General features: G+C 53.0%; 1 protein-coding gene across 1 annotated transcript; it reads left to right on the forward strand.

The window, feature by feature from the left end:
* The first annotated feature begins 2,992 nt into the window (after positions 1-2,992).
* Positions 2,993-17,187, forward strand: LOC100088282 (acidic mammalian chitinase-like). Its single transcript, XM_029069389.2, has 9 exons — positions 2,993-3,193; positions 4,667-4,723; positions 6,007-6,172; positions 8,148-8,272; positions 9,748-9,871; positions 9,969-10,151; positions 10,292-10,408; positions 15,837-15,990; positions 16,742-17,187. The coding sequence occupies exons 1-9, from the start codon at positions 3,114-3,116 to the stop codon at positions 17,008-17,010; spliced, it is 1,275 nt and encodes a 424-aa protein (XP_028925222.2). The 5' UTR covers positions 2,993-3,113; the 3' UTR covers positions 17,011-17,187.
* The last annotated feature ends 524 nt before the right edge of the window (positions 17,188-17,711 follow it).

Raw genomic sequence — 17,711 nt, forward strand, 5'->3', positions numbered from 1 at the left:
CCTTTGATTCCCAGGCCCGAGCTCTTACCACCAGGACACGCTGCTGTGCAAATTCTCCCATCTTGGTTTACTTTGCTCATCCACTTTCTTCATCCTGACCGGCTGGTGTATCAGTCAATCAATCAGTCAATCCATCAAGGGTATTTATTGACTACCCACTGAGTGCTTAGCACTGTATTAAGCACCTGAAAGCGCACAACAGAAGCCAGGCATACGTTCCCAGAAATCAAAGAGGCTCACATTCTAAAGAGCGGGACAGAGAGGAAGATTATTTGAAAATAATGTGCATAGGAGACGAGAACAGAAAGTAGTTTAATATATCCGGATGAACTAGAAGGGTAAATTATTGACTCTACAAATGAAAATACAAATAAAAGTATACTCAAAGAGATTCCTCATACCGAGTGCCACATTTGTTGCTTTCAGTTGTTCCCAGGTGACCACTCTGGGCCCAAATACTCTCTGCCTGGGAGTCAGAGACAACGGGAGACCCCTTCCTCCCCTCTGCCCTGCCATCTTCCTTTCTTCTCCTCAGAGTCAACAGGTGACCTCTTTCTCCCCTCCATCCTGCCCGCTTCCCCTCATCTACTGTCAATCCATCAGCGGTATTTCTTGGTGCTTACTGTGCACAAAGCCCTGGGGAGAGTACACTGCAACGGAGTTGGTATGGACACGTTCTCTGCCCACAGTGAGCTTATTTATTAATTGACCAATTTTCTCCCTCCCCCATATCCCGGCTGCCATCCCTCGAGCTCCATCCCGTCCGCCCCATCTCCCGGGTTGCCCTCGGCCTCCATTTCCCGGTTCTGCATCCCTCCTCCAGGCCTCCTTCTAGCTGGCTCCAGGCTGGCCCTCCCTCCCCTTCAGCCACTGTCTCCAAGGCCCAGTCAGGATTCACCCTTTCAGAGTCCCGCCGGCCGCTGCAGCCCTTCCTCCTGGGACCTCACCCCTTCTACTTCACCTCGCTACTCTCCTACTCCAACCCAGCCCACCCACTTAGCTCCTTTAATGCTCACCTTCTTACTGTACCGTCTATCTTGCCACCGACCCTTCGCCCACATCCTCCCTCTGGCCTGGAACACCTTCCCTTCTCAAATCCTACAGACAATTACTCTCCCTTTCTTCAAAGCTTTATCGATGGCAAATCTCCTCCGAGAGGTCTTCCCTGACTAAGCCCCCCTTTCCTCTTCTCCCATTCCCTTCTGCTCATCCTGATTGCTCCTTCTGTTCATCCCCTCTCCCAGCCCCAAGACGCTTATGTGCACATAGGTAATTGATTTATGTATATTAATATCTGTCTCCCCTCTAGACTGTAATCTCATTGTGGGCGGGGAATGTGTCTGTTTTTCGTTATGTTGTACTCTCCCAAGAACTTAGTGCAGTCCTCTGCACACACTAAGAGCTCAATAAATACAATCGAATGAATGAATCAGTGAAATTCCAGCGCTTGGAGTGGCAGAGGAGAGGAGTGAGGAGGGGATCGGCGGGAGAGTAACTCCTGAGGTCGCTTCGGCTCTAGGTCGGCCTGTTCCTCGGGGAGGGAGCCAGGGTGCGTGAGTGATTTGTGATTGTGCATTGAGCCTCGCTGGGGTGTAGGACTCACCCCCTCACCCCCCTCCACCTCTCTCCCCCTTGCCTTCCCACCTGCCTGCAGGTGAGCCCAGATTCCCTCTCATATAAACCAGGGCCGGGTCCTCGGCTCTGGGATCCAGTCCCAGCTTCCCGGGTGGTGCGATGAGGAGGATGCTTCTCTGGGCTGGTGAGTGCCCCTCACCCCCGCTGACTGCCCGCAGAGAGGCAGAGGGGCAGATGGGAGGCTAGAAGAACCCTGGCAGTGTGTGGAGGGGGTTGGGGAGGAGCAGGGAATTTTTTTGTTGGCATTTGTTAAGAGCTTACTAAGTGCCGAGCACTGTACTAAACCCTGGAGTAGATGCAAAATACACGGTCCCTGTCCCACATGGGGTTCACAATCTAAGTCGGAGGGAGTAGGATTGAATTCCCGCTTTACAGATGAGGAAACTGAGGCCCAGAGAAGTTAAGTTGTTCGCTCGAGGACACAACAGACAAGTGGCAGAGCTGGGATTATTATTATTAATAATAATAATGATGGTATTTGTTAAGTGCTTACTGTGTGCCAAGCACTGTTCTAAGTGCTGGGGGCGGGGTGGGGGGGCGGATACAAGGTAATCGGTTTGTCCCATGTGGGGCTCACAGACTTAATCCCCATTTTACAGATGAGGTAATAATAATGTTGGTATTTGTTAAGCGCTTACTATGTGCAGAGCACTGTTCTAAGCGCTGGGGTAGACACAGGGGAATCAGGTCGTCCCACGTGGGGCTCACAGTCTTCATCCCCATTTTACAGATGAGGGAACTGAGGCACAGAGAAGTTAAGTGACTTGTCCAAAGTCACGCAGCTGACAAGTGGCAAAGTTGGGATTAGAACCCACAACCTCTGATTCCCAAGCCCGTGCCCTTAGGGATTTGAAACCAGGTCCTCTGATCCTCAGGCCTGTGTTCTTTCCACTAGGCCACGCTTGCTTCTTCACTGTGTATAAATGTGACCGCTGAACTGCTGGGAGGCTTAGTGATTGGGGGTGTGTGTGTGTGCACGTGCGCACACACATGGGTACAGCTGTGTTTAAGGGTGTGGGTCCTTCCCAGAGTGCTCTGGGTCCCTGGGGTTGATCCCGGGCTGGGCCTGTGAACCTCTGGATAAGCAATAACCCGGCCCCATTCCTACAGGCTTGGTCATCTGGCTGCAGCTCCAGCAGGGTAAGGCTTTGTGCCTCGGGACCCGGGGAAGGACACCGTCCAGCTGGGGCTCCCGTCCACCCGCATCTGGGTCCCTGGGGTCTTGGCGTTTCATCTCCCGGGAGAGGCCAACGGGGGGGGGAGGACCGTGACCCAGAGGGGCAGCTCCCCTGCCCCCGGGACTGCCCGGCTGCCCTCTCCCCGGGAGCCCTGACGCCCGCTCTCTCCCGCCAGGAAGTGCCTACAAACTGGTGTGCTATTTCACTAGCTGGGCCCAGTTCAGGCCGACCCCGGCCTGGCTCCTGCCCAAGGACCTGGATCCCACGCTGTGTACGCATCTGGTGTACGCCTTCGCCTCGATGCACCACAATCGGATCACCGCGCACGAGTGGAACGACGAGGCCGTCCTCTACCCCCAGCTCAACTCCCTCAAGAAGAGGTCGGCCGGGAGGGGGGGAGGTCCTGCCCCTCTTCCCCTAAGCAGAAGGGATCTTCCTGCCGACCCCCTTTAGCTGGAGGGACCTGGACCCGAAGTCAGGGAGGTTCTTGAGGAGGAAGAGAATATTTAATAACAATGATTGTGGTATTTGTTAAGCCCTTACCCTGTGCCAAGCACTGGGGTGGATACGAGATAATCGGATCAGACACGGTCCCCCACAGGGGGTTCACCGTCTGAGAGGGAAGGTGAACGGGTCTTCGATCCCCATTTTACAGATGAGGAAACTGAGACATAGAGCAGTTGAGTGATTTGCCCAAGGTCACACAGCAGGCACCTGACTTCCAGGTCTGTACTCTTTCGTCTGGGCCATGCTGCTTCCCCTCTGATTTTTGAAGCCTTTGAGCCGGTAGCTGCCCCTTCCCAAGCGTCTCACCAGTCCAGGAGGCAGAGACGGCAGAGGAGATCCAATTTGGGTCTCGGCTTATTATTTTTTTTTTAATGGTATTTGCTAAATCCTTACTACGGACTAGGGACTGTACTAAGCTCTGGGGCATTTGCAAACTAATCAGGTTGGACACAGTCCCTGTCCCACATGGGGCTCACAATCTTACTCCTCATTTTCCAGATGAGGTAACTGAGACACAGAGAAGTGAAGCGACTTGCACACGGCAGTCGAGTGGTGGAGTGGGAATTAGAACCCAGGTCCTTCTGACTTCCAGGACCGTGCTCTATCCACTAAACTACGTTGCTTCTCTTAGTTTTCTGGTTTTGCTCAATCTCCCCTGGGAGGAAAAAGTTTCTTCCGAGAGCTGAGGTCTCTCTGGTTGAATCCTTATCATCCTGAGAGAGGGTATGCAGAGCGCCCGGGAGAGTACAATATAACAGAGTTGGTAGACACGTTCCCTGCCCACAGTATAGAGGGTCCTCAAAACTAGATGGTTCCCGCTGGTTCTGACAGCACTGGGTGTTGAGTCTCTAGGTCCCCCATCCAGGGGTTCTCTGGACTTGACGAGGGTTTTCCTGCTCATTCTCATCGGGCGCCAGGATTATTTTTTGAAAATAATCATGTTGCTTCAGCATGAGGGGTTTCTCCTGCTAGATAATCAAGTGCGACCCCCTCTCCCCGGCCACCCAATCTCCGGGCTTCCTGGGGTGGGTGGGGGCAAGCCCCTTCCCTAAATGGCCAAGTGGCTTTTGTTGAAACTTAGAAACAGAGATCTGGGAAGGATCTGGACCGGTCATCTGGTCCAGCCACCTGCCTTCAGGCAAGTGACCCCTACCCCATCTCAGGTAGGTGGCCGTGTTTTCCATCTCCCCTTCCTCGGCCAGTGCTCAATGCCCTGCCCCCCCCAGGAAGCTCCTCCACAGGCTCAACTGCCTCCCCAACAGCAGATGCGGCCCCTTGGCTGCCCTCTGTCCTCTGCCCTGTTCCAGGGGAACTTTCCAAAGTCATTTCCCTCTCCCTTGACCCAGCAACAAGGACCTGCGCACGCTCTTGGCCATCGGAGGCTGGAACTTTGGCATGAGCAGGTAGGAATCCAGCCCCTTATGGGGTCTTGGACACAGGCCCCTGGGTCCAAGCCCCATTGGGGTGGCAGCTGGGGGTCCCGGAAAGGGGCTGGGGGCCAGCTGAGGGGAACCACCCAGCCTGTGCTCCCGATCAGCTGGAGGGGGGCAGGGCGGGAAAACTGCAAGATGTCACCGGGTTGCCCCTCTGCCTGGAGGGAGGACGATGGGAGGGCACTGGTTTCCAGGAGGCACCAATTTAGGTGACAATCAGGGCTGCTTCGAGTTTCTGTTTTGTCATTTGTATTAAAATCCTTATTAGCCCCAGCCTGCTTACTTCTAGACTTAGTCTGATGTGTTTCAGGAAGTTGGCCAGTGAATCCATGCCTTTTGGTGCAGTGGCAGACGGGGTCAGTGGGATTTAATAAAAATAACAGCTGTGGCATTTAAGTCCTTACTGTATATCAAGCAGTATATTAAACCATGGGGCAGATTGGACAGGGTTCCCGTCCCATATGGGGCTCCTGGTCTAAGTAGGAGGGAGAAGAGGAATTGAATCTCCATCTTTTAGATGAGGAAATTGAGACACAGATAAGTTTAGTGACTTGCTTAAATTCACATAACAGGCAGGTGAAGGAGCCAGAATTAGAACCCAGGTCTCCTGGTTTCCAGGTATGTTCTGCTCTCCAGGCCTCTGGTAGGATCGGTCAGGCTCAGATTGTCCTGCGGGACTCGGGAGTACCTGACCTGCTTCTTTGGTGGTAGACCAGAACCGCAAAGCAGGATGTGTAGTCCACTTCTCCCAGAGCCCCCTAAAAGTTCCAGAAAGTTTTCTAACAGGGTTCTCCGGGCTTGGCACCTCCTTCCTTGGGCATCTGCCAGCCTTGCAGGGCTGAGATCAGTTGGATAAATCGTCCCAGAGTGGGTCCAAAGTCCCCACAGCGTTCACGGGCAGGTGCACTGTGGGACAGGCAGGCCCCACTACAAATCCTGGGGCAGGTGGTAGGAGGACTGTAAGCCCGTCAAAGGGCAGGGACTGTCTCTATCTGTTGTCGACTTGTTCATTCCAAGCGCTTAGTACAGTGCTCTGCACATAGTAAGCGCTCGATAAATACTATTGAATGAAAAGGACAGAGGACAGTGTGGGTCAGTGTAGGTGGGGAGGTCGAATGAGCCCCAAATCCAGGGGCGGGAAGGAGGAGGATGGCACTGGCTCTTGTATCTCAACTGTGGGGGGGGGGGAGCCTGGGAGAAGCTGGGGCCATGCCCGCACACCCTACCCTACCCCAAGACTGAATTCACCCCAGGTTTTCTACGATGGTCGCCACGCCTACAAACCGCAAAACCTTCATCGACTCGGCCAGCGCCTTCCTGCGGCAGCATGGCTTCGACGGCCTGGACCTCGTCTTCGAGTACCCCGGAACGAGGGGGAGCCCCCGCAGAGACAAGGGGCTCTTCACTGTCTTAATCCAAGTAAGGGCCCGGGGGGCCCTCGTGGGCAGGGGGAGCCGGAGGTGGGAGGGAAGAGCATTTGAGATGGAAAGGTAGAACCAGGTGGGGTCAGGGGGAGCCTGGGGGAAGTCATTCATTCATTCATTCATTCATGCAATCGTGTTTACTGAACACTGTACTGAGCGCTTGGGAGAGTACAGTGTAACAATAAGGAGACACATTCCCTGCCCAAAACAAGCTCCCAGTCCCACCTACGGGCATAGAATGAAGGCATGATCCCGCCATCCCACTCCCCTTAGGGGCATCTCTGGGCAGTGGGTCCCAAATCGATGCCTCGACCAATCGATCAGTGATATCTATCGAGTGTTTACTCTGTGCGTGTACTAAGCACTTGGCAGATTACAATAAAATAATCAGAAACAATCCTTGCTCTCAGGGAATTTAAATCTAGTGGAGGAGGCAGATACTAAAACAGAGATGCAGCATGGTCTGGTGGCTAGAGCACAGGCTTGGGAGGCAGGAGGACCTGACTCCTAATCCTGGCTCTGCCACTTGTCTGCTGTGTGACCTTGGGCAAGTCACTTTGCTTCTCAGTGCCTCAGTTACACCATTTGCAAAACGGGGATTGAGACTGTGAACTCTGTGTAGGACAGGGACCGTGGTCAACCCGCTTAGCTTGGGTCTACCCTAGTGCTTAGTACGGTGCTTGGCACATGGTAAGTGCTTAAAAAATACTATATGCATATATACTTATTACAGGTATAATATAATATATTACAAGAATTAATTATACAAGAATTAATTATTACAAGAATTAATATATTACAAGAAGATACCCTGTATCTACCCCAGCGCTTAGAACAGTGCTCTGCGCATAGTAAGTGCTTAATAAATACCAACATTATTAAGAATTATATATATTGGGGTGACTTCACCAGGGAAAGGCATCCCAAGGGAAACTAACATCTAGATTGGAAATTCCTCAAGGGCAAGGACCATGCTCCTACTATCCCAAGGGCTTGGTACAGTGTTTCACACTCAGTGGGAACTCATTAAAATGCTACCAACTGTTTGAAGAAAGGAAAATGCTCTTTAAGCCTCCTGTAATATATATATTACAGGTAGGGGAAGCCACCACCATGAATATGGAGATGGACAGAAGTGCTGGGAGCGGGAGTATGAAAGTGCTCAGGGAGTGGGACTGAGTGCATAGGTGGTACAGTAGGGAGGGAAAATTGGGTGAGGGGGATGAGAGCTTCGACAGGAGGTCTCAGGGTTCACGAAAGAGAGGGAGCGAGACAGATACAAAGAGAGAAGAGCAGTGACACAACCCTTTTTTGGACAGAGTAACCCTGGCTCCTCCTCCCCTCCTCATTCCTTCCCCTCGCTCCTCTCCCTAAAAGCCCTCTGCTCTCCCCAAAACGTTGTCTGGAGAGCAGGTGTGATTTGATGCCAGCTCAGTGTTGTTGAGGAATTTCAGGAGGGGATGTGTCCAAGGTCTTAGAGGTAGGTGGGGGATGGGGGGCACACACCCATCTGGGCCAGAAGGGTCACAGGATTTACGAAGCACCTATTTGGTGCAAAGCACTGTCCTAAGCACAAGGACAAAGTATGTGGATGAGAACTAGACAGGGTTTCAGGTTCCCAAGTGGCTCACAAGGGAAGGATAAGGGACAAGAGACTGGGTGGGAAAAAGGAAGGATGAAACAATAAAAAAAACAAACAGTCCTGTCACAAGCTCTGACACTAATGAGGAAAGGATAGGAGAGGAGAGAAGGGAGGAGACGAGAGGAGAGGACGTGACGGGACGCAGAAGGGTATGGCCATGGTTGGGAGGGAGGGATTGCTGGCGTTCCCACTGCTGCAATTTTCTTTCCACCTCCCATCTCTCTGTCTCTCCCTGCTCTTGGCTACCTCTCTCTCTCTCTCCTTGTCCCTTCCTGTTTATGCTTCTCCCGCATTCTGCCTCCACATTTCTCTCTCATTCTCTTTGTAGGAATTGCTGGAAGCTTTTGAAGCGGAAGCCCGGGCCACGGGTCGCCCTCGGCTCCTGGTCACAGCGGCCGTGTCTGCCTTCCGAAACACTATCCAGCTCGCCTACGAAGTGGCTAGAATCGGGGCGTGAGTAACCAAGGCTCCACTCCGGGCCAGGACGACATGGGGAGCAGGGACAGTGGGGTGGGGTGACAGGGAGAGAGGAGGAGGCTTAAAGAGTATTTTCCTTTCTTCAAACAGTCAGTAGCATTTTATTGAGTTCCTATTAAGTGTGGAACACTGTACCAAGCCCTCGGGATAGTAGGGACATGGTCCTTGCCCTTGAGGAATTTCCAATCTAGATGTTAGTTTCCCGTGGGATGCATTTCCCTGGTGAAGTCACCCCTAAACTCTGCTCACACAGATGCGGTTCACGAGGGGGAAATTGCCCACAGACACAGAGCACACCCAGGCTCAGGCCTTGTTCTCTTGGTCCTACTGACCAATCAACATTGGAAACCTCCAGGTGAATAGCATTTGGTTGAAAGCATCTATTTGCCTCTGATTTGCCTGTCCTGGGTCCCCGAGGGTTCTGGACATCTGGGAAATCTCAAACCATAAGGACGAGTCCACCGTCCCCCGGCCCTCGAGTTTGGGTTGCTATTTCCTGGATTCTGAGAGTCCCCAGACCAAACGCCACTCGCCTGGGCCCGCGTGAATTGCTTCAGTGGGTGCAGAATTTGGGGTTGACCTCCCCAGGGCCAGGGAACCACTCCCAGGGCCAGGAGGTTGCCAGTCAGGGGGCCAACTCCCAGGCCTGGGGGGTGGGGCACCTCCCAGGGCCAGAGGGTTGCTGGCCAGGGTCAAGTAGCCACCTCCCGGGAGGCCAATCTCCCTGCCGTCTCTCCCAAGACTCTGCAGGAGGCTGGTCTGAGGCTTGAGTTCCCCTGCTGAGCCGCCCCCCCTCCCCAACCCCACAAAACCAAGAAACTTAGGTGGAAATCCCCCCCTCCCCCCAGGGTCATCTACCTGGAGGCGAAGAGAAGCATCATGGCCTAGTGGCAAGAGGGAGTCAGAGGACGTGGGTTCTCATCCTGGCTCTGCCACTTGTCTGCTGTATTACCTTGGGCAAGTCACTTTACTTGTCTGTGCCTCAGTTACCTCATCTGTAAAATGGGGATTAAGACTGTGAGCTCCACGTGGGACAACCTAATTACCTTGTATCTACCCCAGTGCTTAGGACAGTGCTTGGCACATAGTAAGTGCTTTACAAATACCATAATTATTATTGTTATTATTATTATTATTATTATTATCTCCCTGGGACACGTCAGTGGGCCGGGATTCGGCGGGGGGGGGGGGGCACCTCCAAGGATCAGGGAATTGCCAGCTAGAGTCCTGAGCTGGGGGTGGGGAGTGGCTATTTCTCAAGGCTGGTGGGGGACACCTCCATGGGTCAGATGGCCGCCTCCCAGAGCCAGGTGGCTACCAGCCAATCAATCAATCAGTGGTATTTATCGAGTGCTTCCTATGTACAGAGCACTGTACTAAGCGCTTGGGAGAGTACAAGACAACAGAATTGGCAGCCAGATCCTCACGATCTCCCTTGGCTTTCCGGTCAGACTCCTGGACTACATCAGCGTCATGACCTACGACTTCCACGGAAGCTGGAATTCAGTCACCGGACACAACAGCCCTCTGCACGAGGGGCCCACGGACACGGGCAGGTCCAGCGACTTTAACTGCGTAAGAAACCGGACCCCAGGGCCCCCCTCGTCCCTGCCCCTCGGGGATCTCGGGGTCCCCGCTGTCAGGGCGTTTCCTCTCATCCCCTTCCCCGCAGGCGTCGGCCATGAAGCTCTGGAGGGACGGCGGGGTCCCCGCGGAGAAACTGATCATGGGCTTTCCCACTTACGGACGCACTTTCGACATCGCGGGCTCTGGCCCGGGCGTGGGGGATCCGGCCTTCGGGCCGGCCGACCCCGGCGACTACACGCAGGAGTCGGGGGTCTGGGCGTACTACGAGGTGAGGGGGTTCGCGGGGGGACCGGAGGCCCCGGGCCGGGAGGGGACCCTCAACCTCTTCTCGGGCCCTCCCTCGTTGGAGTTCGGCAGAGGCCACGGCGCCCCTGACCCCGGCCTCCACGCCGCGCACCTTCCTGGCAGATCTGTACCTTCATCAAGGACGCGACGGTGCGGTGGGCCGAGAAGCAGAAGGTCCCCTATGCCTACACGCAGAACCAGTGGGTCACCTTCGACAACGCGGACAGTTATGCCTACAAAGTAAGATTCCTACGACAGAGCGGACAGTTAGGCCTACGGAGTAAGATCCTCGGGGACTCCCGGGGCTCCAGACGCGGCGGCTGGCCGGGATCCGACTCCAGTCCGGACCTCGGTTGGAGACTCGAGCGTCTGCCTCCTGTGTCCCCAAGAGGCTTGGATGAGGTGACAGCCCAGGGCGGCGAACATGCCACTCTGTGCCATGATATTGCCAAGGGACGGGGTGGCTCCATCCGAGTCTTCACTCCAAACCACAGGCTTATCTAGCTGAGTCCGCAGAGTCAGGGAGTCAGTCGATTTCTTGAGCACTCACCGTATGCAGAGCACCGTACTGAGCGCTTGGGAAAGTACAACAGCAAACAGATACATTACCTGCCCAAAACAAGCTTATAGTAATTGATTTACAGATCCCTTGGGAAGGGCAGGGACGGGCTATTCTTGACTTAGCAACTGGGCAAGCCTGGGCCTCTAACGTCAGCATTATTGGCATTAGTGATATCTGTAGCCATCGAGGAGGCAGTCATATTTAATGAGCTTGTTACGGGCAGGGATTGTGTCTGCTATTTCTGTTGTATTCATTCAATTCAATCATATTTATTAAGTGCTTGCTGTGTGCAGAGCACCGTAATAAGCGCTTGGGAAAGTATAATACAACAATAAACACTGACGTTCCCCGCTCACAACGAGCTCAGAGTCTGGGGCGAGGGGGTGCTCTCCCAAGTGCTTAGTACAAAGCTCTGCATATAGTAAGCGCTCAATAAATACAATTGATTGAGCATTGAGTGTATGCGGAACACTGTACTAAGCGCTTGGGAGATGATAATATAACAATGTAACGGATACATTCCCTGCCCACAACAAGCTTCCAGTCTAGAGGAAATGCAGTTGTTAAGAACAGTGCTTTGCACATAGTAAGCGCTTAACAAATACGCCCAACATTATTATTATTATTATTAGTCATCTTTCTTTAATTCCTTCCATGTCCACTCAGCCTGTGCCATGAAGAGCCAACCCAACTATTCCCCAGTGAAAGATAATTCCTTTTTTAAAAAAATGATATTTGCTAAATGCTCTACTATGTGTCTACTAAGTGCTGGAGTAGATACAAGCTAATCAGGTCAGACACAGTCCATATTCCACATGGGGCTCACAGTCTTAATCCCCATTTTACAGACGAGGGAACTGAGGCCCAGAGAAGTGAAGTGATTTGCCCAAGGTCACACGGCAGACAAGTGGCGAAGCAGGATGAGAGCTCAGGTCCTCTGACTCTGAGGTCTGAGCTCTTTCTACTAGACCACCCTGCTTCCCTATTCCTCGGGCTCTTTGGTGGGCTTTGAATTCCCTATTGGATGAGATGGCTGAGTTGCCCTTTGGGCTGGTGACCCAGCAAGTAATATTAATAATAATGATGACATTTGTTAAGCACTTACTATGTGCCAAGCACTGTTCTAAGCACTGGGAGGGGATACAAGGCGATCAGATGTCCCACGTGGGGCTCACAGTCTTCATCCCCATTTTACAGATGAGGTAACTGAGGCACGGAGAAGTTAAGTGACTTGCCTAAAGTCACACAGCTGACAAGAGGTGGAGCCGGGATCGGAACCCATGACCTCTGACTCCCAAGCCTGTGCTCGTTTCACTGAGCCACGCTACTTCCCATATCGATCAGTCCGTGAGTGTCCGCAGTGGGTAGATTCTGGGTCATTATGCATAGCTCTGCCCCGTTGTATTAAGTGCATAAATTGTACAGTTATAGGTTTTGGTCATTTACAGCTCTATGGCTAAAGTTTCCGAGGCAAGTTAAACGTGCCGGACACCGTCCCTGTCCCACACGGGGCTCACAGTCCAAGTAGCTGGAAGAACAGGTATTGCATTTCCATTTTGCAGTTGAGGAAACTGAGGTACGGATAAGTGAAGTGACTTGCTCAAGCACAAACGGCAGGCAAGGGGCGGAGCCGGGGCTAGAACCCAGGTCCCCTGGCTTTTCGGCCCGTGCTTCTTTTCACTGGGCCATTCTGCCTCTGCTGCTGTAACTTAGTCCACAGATGGATCCGGCGTGTAAGCCACCTTTCGGAGTATTTTCAGTGTCCTTCACTTCGGCCGGTCTACTCGCTCACTGTATTCAGTGCCCCCCCGCGGGATCCAGACTGGCAGGCAAGAGTGCTGGTGAGGCTGCACAAACCACTATCAGTTGAAGGCGGTAGGTTCTAAACAGATGAAAGAAACCGCTTTTCACAAAACAGCTGCAGCAGCAGCAACCTTACAGAATTTGTTACCGCAGGAAGTCGCGCAGACCAAAAAGAACACCAGGAAGTTCAAGAGGGTGGGGGCAAAAGAGGGGAAAGGTCGGGACGGTAGATGGCACATCCCTCAGTCGATGGATCGATCGGTGGTATTTAATGGACGCTCGACTAAGCGCTTGAGAGAAGACAGACTGGGGAGACACGATCCCTGACCACAAGGAGCTTACGGTCCTCACGACGACCCAATAGAAGCAGCATGGCCTAATGGTTAGAGCACGGACCCGGGAGTCAGAAGGACCTGGGTTCTAGTCTCGCCACTGCCACTTGTCTGCTGTGGGACTATGGGCACGTAGTCAGCGCTTAACAGATACCACGAAAGAAAGACACTGTAAATGAATTCTCCTATTTATTTATTTATCTATTTAATGACATTTGTTAAACGCTTACTATATGCCAAGCACGATACTAAGCACTGGGGTAGATACGAGTTAATTAGGGTGGGCACAGTCCATGTCCCACGTGGGGCTCACTGTCTTAATCTCCATTTTGCAGATGAGGTAACTGAGGCACAGAGAAGTGAAATGATTTGCCCAAAGCCACACAGCAGGCAAGTGGAAGAGGCAGGATTAGAATCCCGGTCCTCAGACTCCCAGGCCCTAGCTCTCTCCACCAGCTCGCACTGCTTCTAACATCAGCAGCTTCCTTAACCTTTCCTCCTAGGATGTTTTCCATCCCTTTCATTGGTTTCGCTCCTCTCCCCTGGGACCTCCCAGAGACGCGAAGATAATAACTCGGAAGATCTGACAAGGTCTTAGGTCAGGAGTTAGGGTCTAGGCAGAGAAGCAGCGTGGCTCGGTGGAAAGAGCACGGCCGTGGGAGTCAGAGGTCATGGGTTCGAATCCCGGCTCTGCCACCTGTCAGCTGGGTGACTGTGGGCGAGCCACTAAACTTCTCTGTGCCTCAGTTCCCTCATCTGTAAAATGGGGATGAAGACCGTGAGCCCCACGTGGCACAACCTGATGACCCTGTATCTCCCCCAGGACTTAGAACAGTGCTCTGCACACAGTAGGCACTTAACAAATACATTATTAGTTACTTGACCGAGCCTTTGAAAATGAAGTCCTCCCCTCTAACATCTATTGACTTTATTCTCTTGCTAATTCGTTTCGTGGTCCCGGGACACCAGTGCGGCTCCTCAGGGCAACTAATCCAGAGAAAGGGACGGGATGCCACGGCACTGCGACTGCACTGCATCCACAGCACATCCGCACTGTATCAGCACTATGCAGTGCTCCGTTAACTCGAGGATCAGGGTTCTGCTTAGATTTATTCATTCATTCAATCGTAACTGTTGAGTGCTTACTCTGTGCAGAGCACTGTATTAAGCACTTGACAGAGTACAGTACAACAAGAGAAGCAGCGTCGCTCAGTGGAAAGAGCCCGGGCTTGGGCGTCAGAGGTCATGGGTTCTAATCCCGGCTCCGGCACTTGTCAGCTCTGTGACTTTGGGCAAGTCACTTAAATTCTCTGTGCCTCAGTTACCTCCTCTGTAAAATGGGGATTAAGACTGGGAGCCCCACCTGGGACAGCCTGATTACCTTGTATCTCCCCCAGAGCTCAGAAAAGTGCATGGCACATAGTAAGCACTTAACAAATGCCATCATCATCGTCGTTATTATTATTATTATTAACAATAAACGGACACATTCCCTGCCCACAGCAAGCTTACAGTCTAGAGGGGGGAGACAGACATTAATATAAATAAATAAATGACAGATACGTACGTAAGTGCTGTCGGCCTGGGAGTTGGGGGTTTCCAAAGGGAGCAAGTCGGGACGACGCAGAAGAGAGTGGGAGAAGAGGAAAGGGGGAGCCTAGTGTGGGAAGGCCTCCTGGAGGAGATGTGCCTTCATTAAGGCTTTGAAGGGCAGGGGAAGAGTCACTGCCTGTCTGATTTGAGGAGGAGGAAGGGCTTTCCAGGTCAGAAGCAGGAGATGGGTCGGGGTCAGCGGCGAGACAGGCGAGAGTGAGGCCCAGTGAGAAGGTTGGCCTTAGAACAGTGAAGTGTGTGGGTTGGGTTGTAGAAGGACAGTAGCAAGGTGAGGTAGGAGAGAGCAAGGTGGGGTGACTACTCTGGGAAGCAGCGCGGCTCAGTGGCAAGAGGCCGGGCTTGGGAGTCAGAGGTCATGGGTTCGAATGCCGGCTCCGCCACTTGTCAGCTGTGTGACTGTGGGCAAGTCATTTCACTTCGCTGTGCCTCAGTTTCCTCATCTGTAAAATGGGGACGAAGACTGTGAGCCTCACATGGGACAATCTGATTCCCCTGTGTCTACCCCAGCACTTAGAACAGTGCTCTGCACATAGTAAGCACTTAACAAATACCAACATTATTATTACTTTAGAGTGTAAGCCCTATGTGGGCTAGGGATTGTATCCAATCTGATCAACTTGTACTTAGAACTGTGCTTGACACATAGTAAATGCCTAACAAATACCATTAAAAAAAATCCAGCAAGATCAATGATAATGGCTAACTTCTCCCTGGCTCTGGGGGTCCCTGAGGGTCCTGGAAGGTGCGTGGGCCTGAGACCCTTGCTGGATCAGGATGGGTGGAAAGAACCCTGGCTTCCGTCACCCACCAAGAATTAGAGTGCCGGGAGCGAGGTGAACGGCAACGAGTTCCCGTTCTGTTCAAGCCCGATCATCCAGTTTTCTCTAATCCAGAGAGTCCGAGTTCAAACAGGCCTGGTGTGGGGCAGGCCTCTGGGAGATGAGGCGTTTGCAGTCTGACCCAGTCCTGGTCAAGCCTGGTTTCCTGGAGACCCTGACCAGGGAGAAAACACCCGTCCCTCGGGATTGGGCTGCCTGGAGAGTAGGCCTAAGGGTCGGATTTGGTCTGAGGCCATTCTGGATAGCGTGATCGGGGAATCTCTTCTAGCCCACAGGCTAACCTGGTCCCTGGATCAGGGGGTGAGGCAGAGGCAGGTCAGGCTCCCTGAGTTTCCTGGTCCAGGTTCATCAGGACTTGGCTCTGGCCCTCAGGAGCCATTTCTTTGACAAAATCTTTCTCCCCTCGTTCCTCAGTTGGGGACCTCCCCTCTTCCCCTGCAAAATTCAGAGCGATCCTGTCTCTTGGTTAGGCTCTCTGGGGGCCCGGGCCCAAGCCCTCTGTTCTGCCTCTGTTCTAGGCCCAATTCGTGAAGGAGAACAGCTTTGGGGGGGCCATGGTGTGGACCCTTGACATGGACGACTTCAACGGTTCCTTCTGTGGCGAAGGTCCCTTCCCACTCGTCAGTAAGCTGAAGAACCTCCTTGAGGGCAGCAGCAAGTCCACGCAGGGAGGTGAGTTGGAGGATCGCCACCAAGGTGACCATGGGCTGTTAATCTCAGAGGTGTCTGGCCCCAACCCCAACCCCCAGCCCTCCGCTTGGCTTGGAAACTCCCCATCCTTCGGGCAGAGCCTACCCTGAATCAATCAGTGGCATTTACAGAGCACTTACTGGGTGCGCAGCACTGTACTAATTGCTTGGGGGAGTCCAGTACAATAGAATTGGTAGACATTATCCCTGCCCACAAGAGGCTTCCAGTCTAGAGAGCTTCCAGTCTAGCTTTTGCAGTTTGGGCTGGAGCTTTCCTCAGCAGTTTCTTCCCCAGGGGTTGGGGAGGGCCAGGGGTCGCTACAGGTTGATCAACTGACTGGCTGACAGATTCAGTGATTCTGTTTTTTTAAAATAGTATTTCTTAAGCACTTACTGTGAGCCAGGCACTGTTCTAAGCACTATTCAAAGTCCAAGCTAATCAGCTCACAGTCTTAATCCCCATTTGACAGAGGAGGGAACTGAGGCCCAGAGAAGTGAAGTGACTTGTCCAAGGTCACACAGTAGACATGTGGCAGAGCCAGGGCTTGAACCCAGGTCCTTCCGACACTCAGGCCGGGGCTCCAACCACCAGATCTCCTGTTTCGGCTCGAGACTGTGGGGCAGAGGTCCTGAGGCCAGTCGGGGGGGCGGGGGGGTGGGTGGCGGGGGATATGGGTGGGGATTGGGTAGGGTCGTGGGGTTACCACAGTGACCTGCTTGACCGCTTGCTCTAGAGCCACTTGTGCCGGCCACATCCCCTCCGGTTTCCACTATGGCCCGAGCCAAGGCGACCACCACGCCAACCATCCCCACCTCCAGGACCCAGACCCTGGGCCCCTCGATGCCCGTTCGGGGCGGCGATGGCGGCGTGAGCCCTCGCCCTGGAGGTCCGACTCCCCCCAAAGGCAAGACCACCTCTTCCCCTGACACTCCAACTCCCGCCCTGGGCAACTCCTCTGCCACAGAGCCCACCGAAGCCACAGACCTGACTGTTCAGGGGTAGACCTTCGAGAGGAAACCCCCTCGACAGGGGCGGCGGGGAAACCCCCCATTCTCCCCCAGGTTCAGAGTTGAGAGGGCTGGACCTCTCTGTCTTCCTGGAATCTGGAATTCAGAGATAAGGAGAGATCCACCAGTCCCACTGCCTGACATCCTCTTTCCTGCTGAATAAACTCAGAGCAAAAGAGCCTGCGGTCATGTGCTTCCTTGTGGGTGGCCAGAGGACAGAGGAACAACATAGCCAGGACCCATGTTAAGAATAATAATAACAATAATAATAATAATAGTTGTGGTATTTGTTAAGTGCTTACTCTTAAGAGAAGCAGCGTGGCTCAGTGGAAAGAGCCCGGGCTTGGGAGTCAGAGGTCATGAGTTCGAATCCCGGCTCTGCCACTTGTCAGCTGTGTGACTGTGGGCAAGTCACTTAACTTCTCTGTGCCTCAGTTCCCTCATCTGTAAAATGGCGATTAACTGTGAGCCTCACGTGGGACAACCTGATTACCCTGTATCTACCCCAGTGCTTAGAAAAGTGCTCGGCACATAGTAAGCGCTTAACAAATACCAACATTATTATTAAGTCACTTAACTTCTCTGGGCCTCAGTTCCCTCATCTGTAAAATGAGGATGAAGACTGTGAGCCCCACGTGGGACATCTGATCACCTTGTATGCCCTCCCAGTGCTTAGAACAGTGCTCTGCACATAGT

The sequence above is a fragment of the Ornithorhynchus anatinus genome, chromosome 7, assembly GCF_004115215.2.
Source record: "Ornithorhynchus anatinus isolate Pmale09 chromosome 7, mOrnAna1.pri.v4, whole genome shotgun sequence".
In the NCBI taxonomy this organism is placed as follows: Eukaryota; Metazoa; Chordata; class Mammalia; order Monotremata; family Ornithorhynchidae; genus Ornithorhynchus; species Ornithorhynchus anatinus.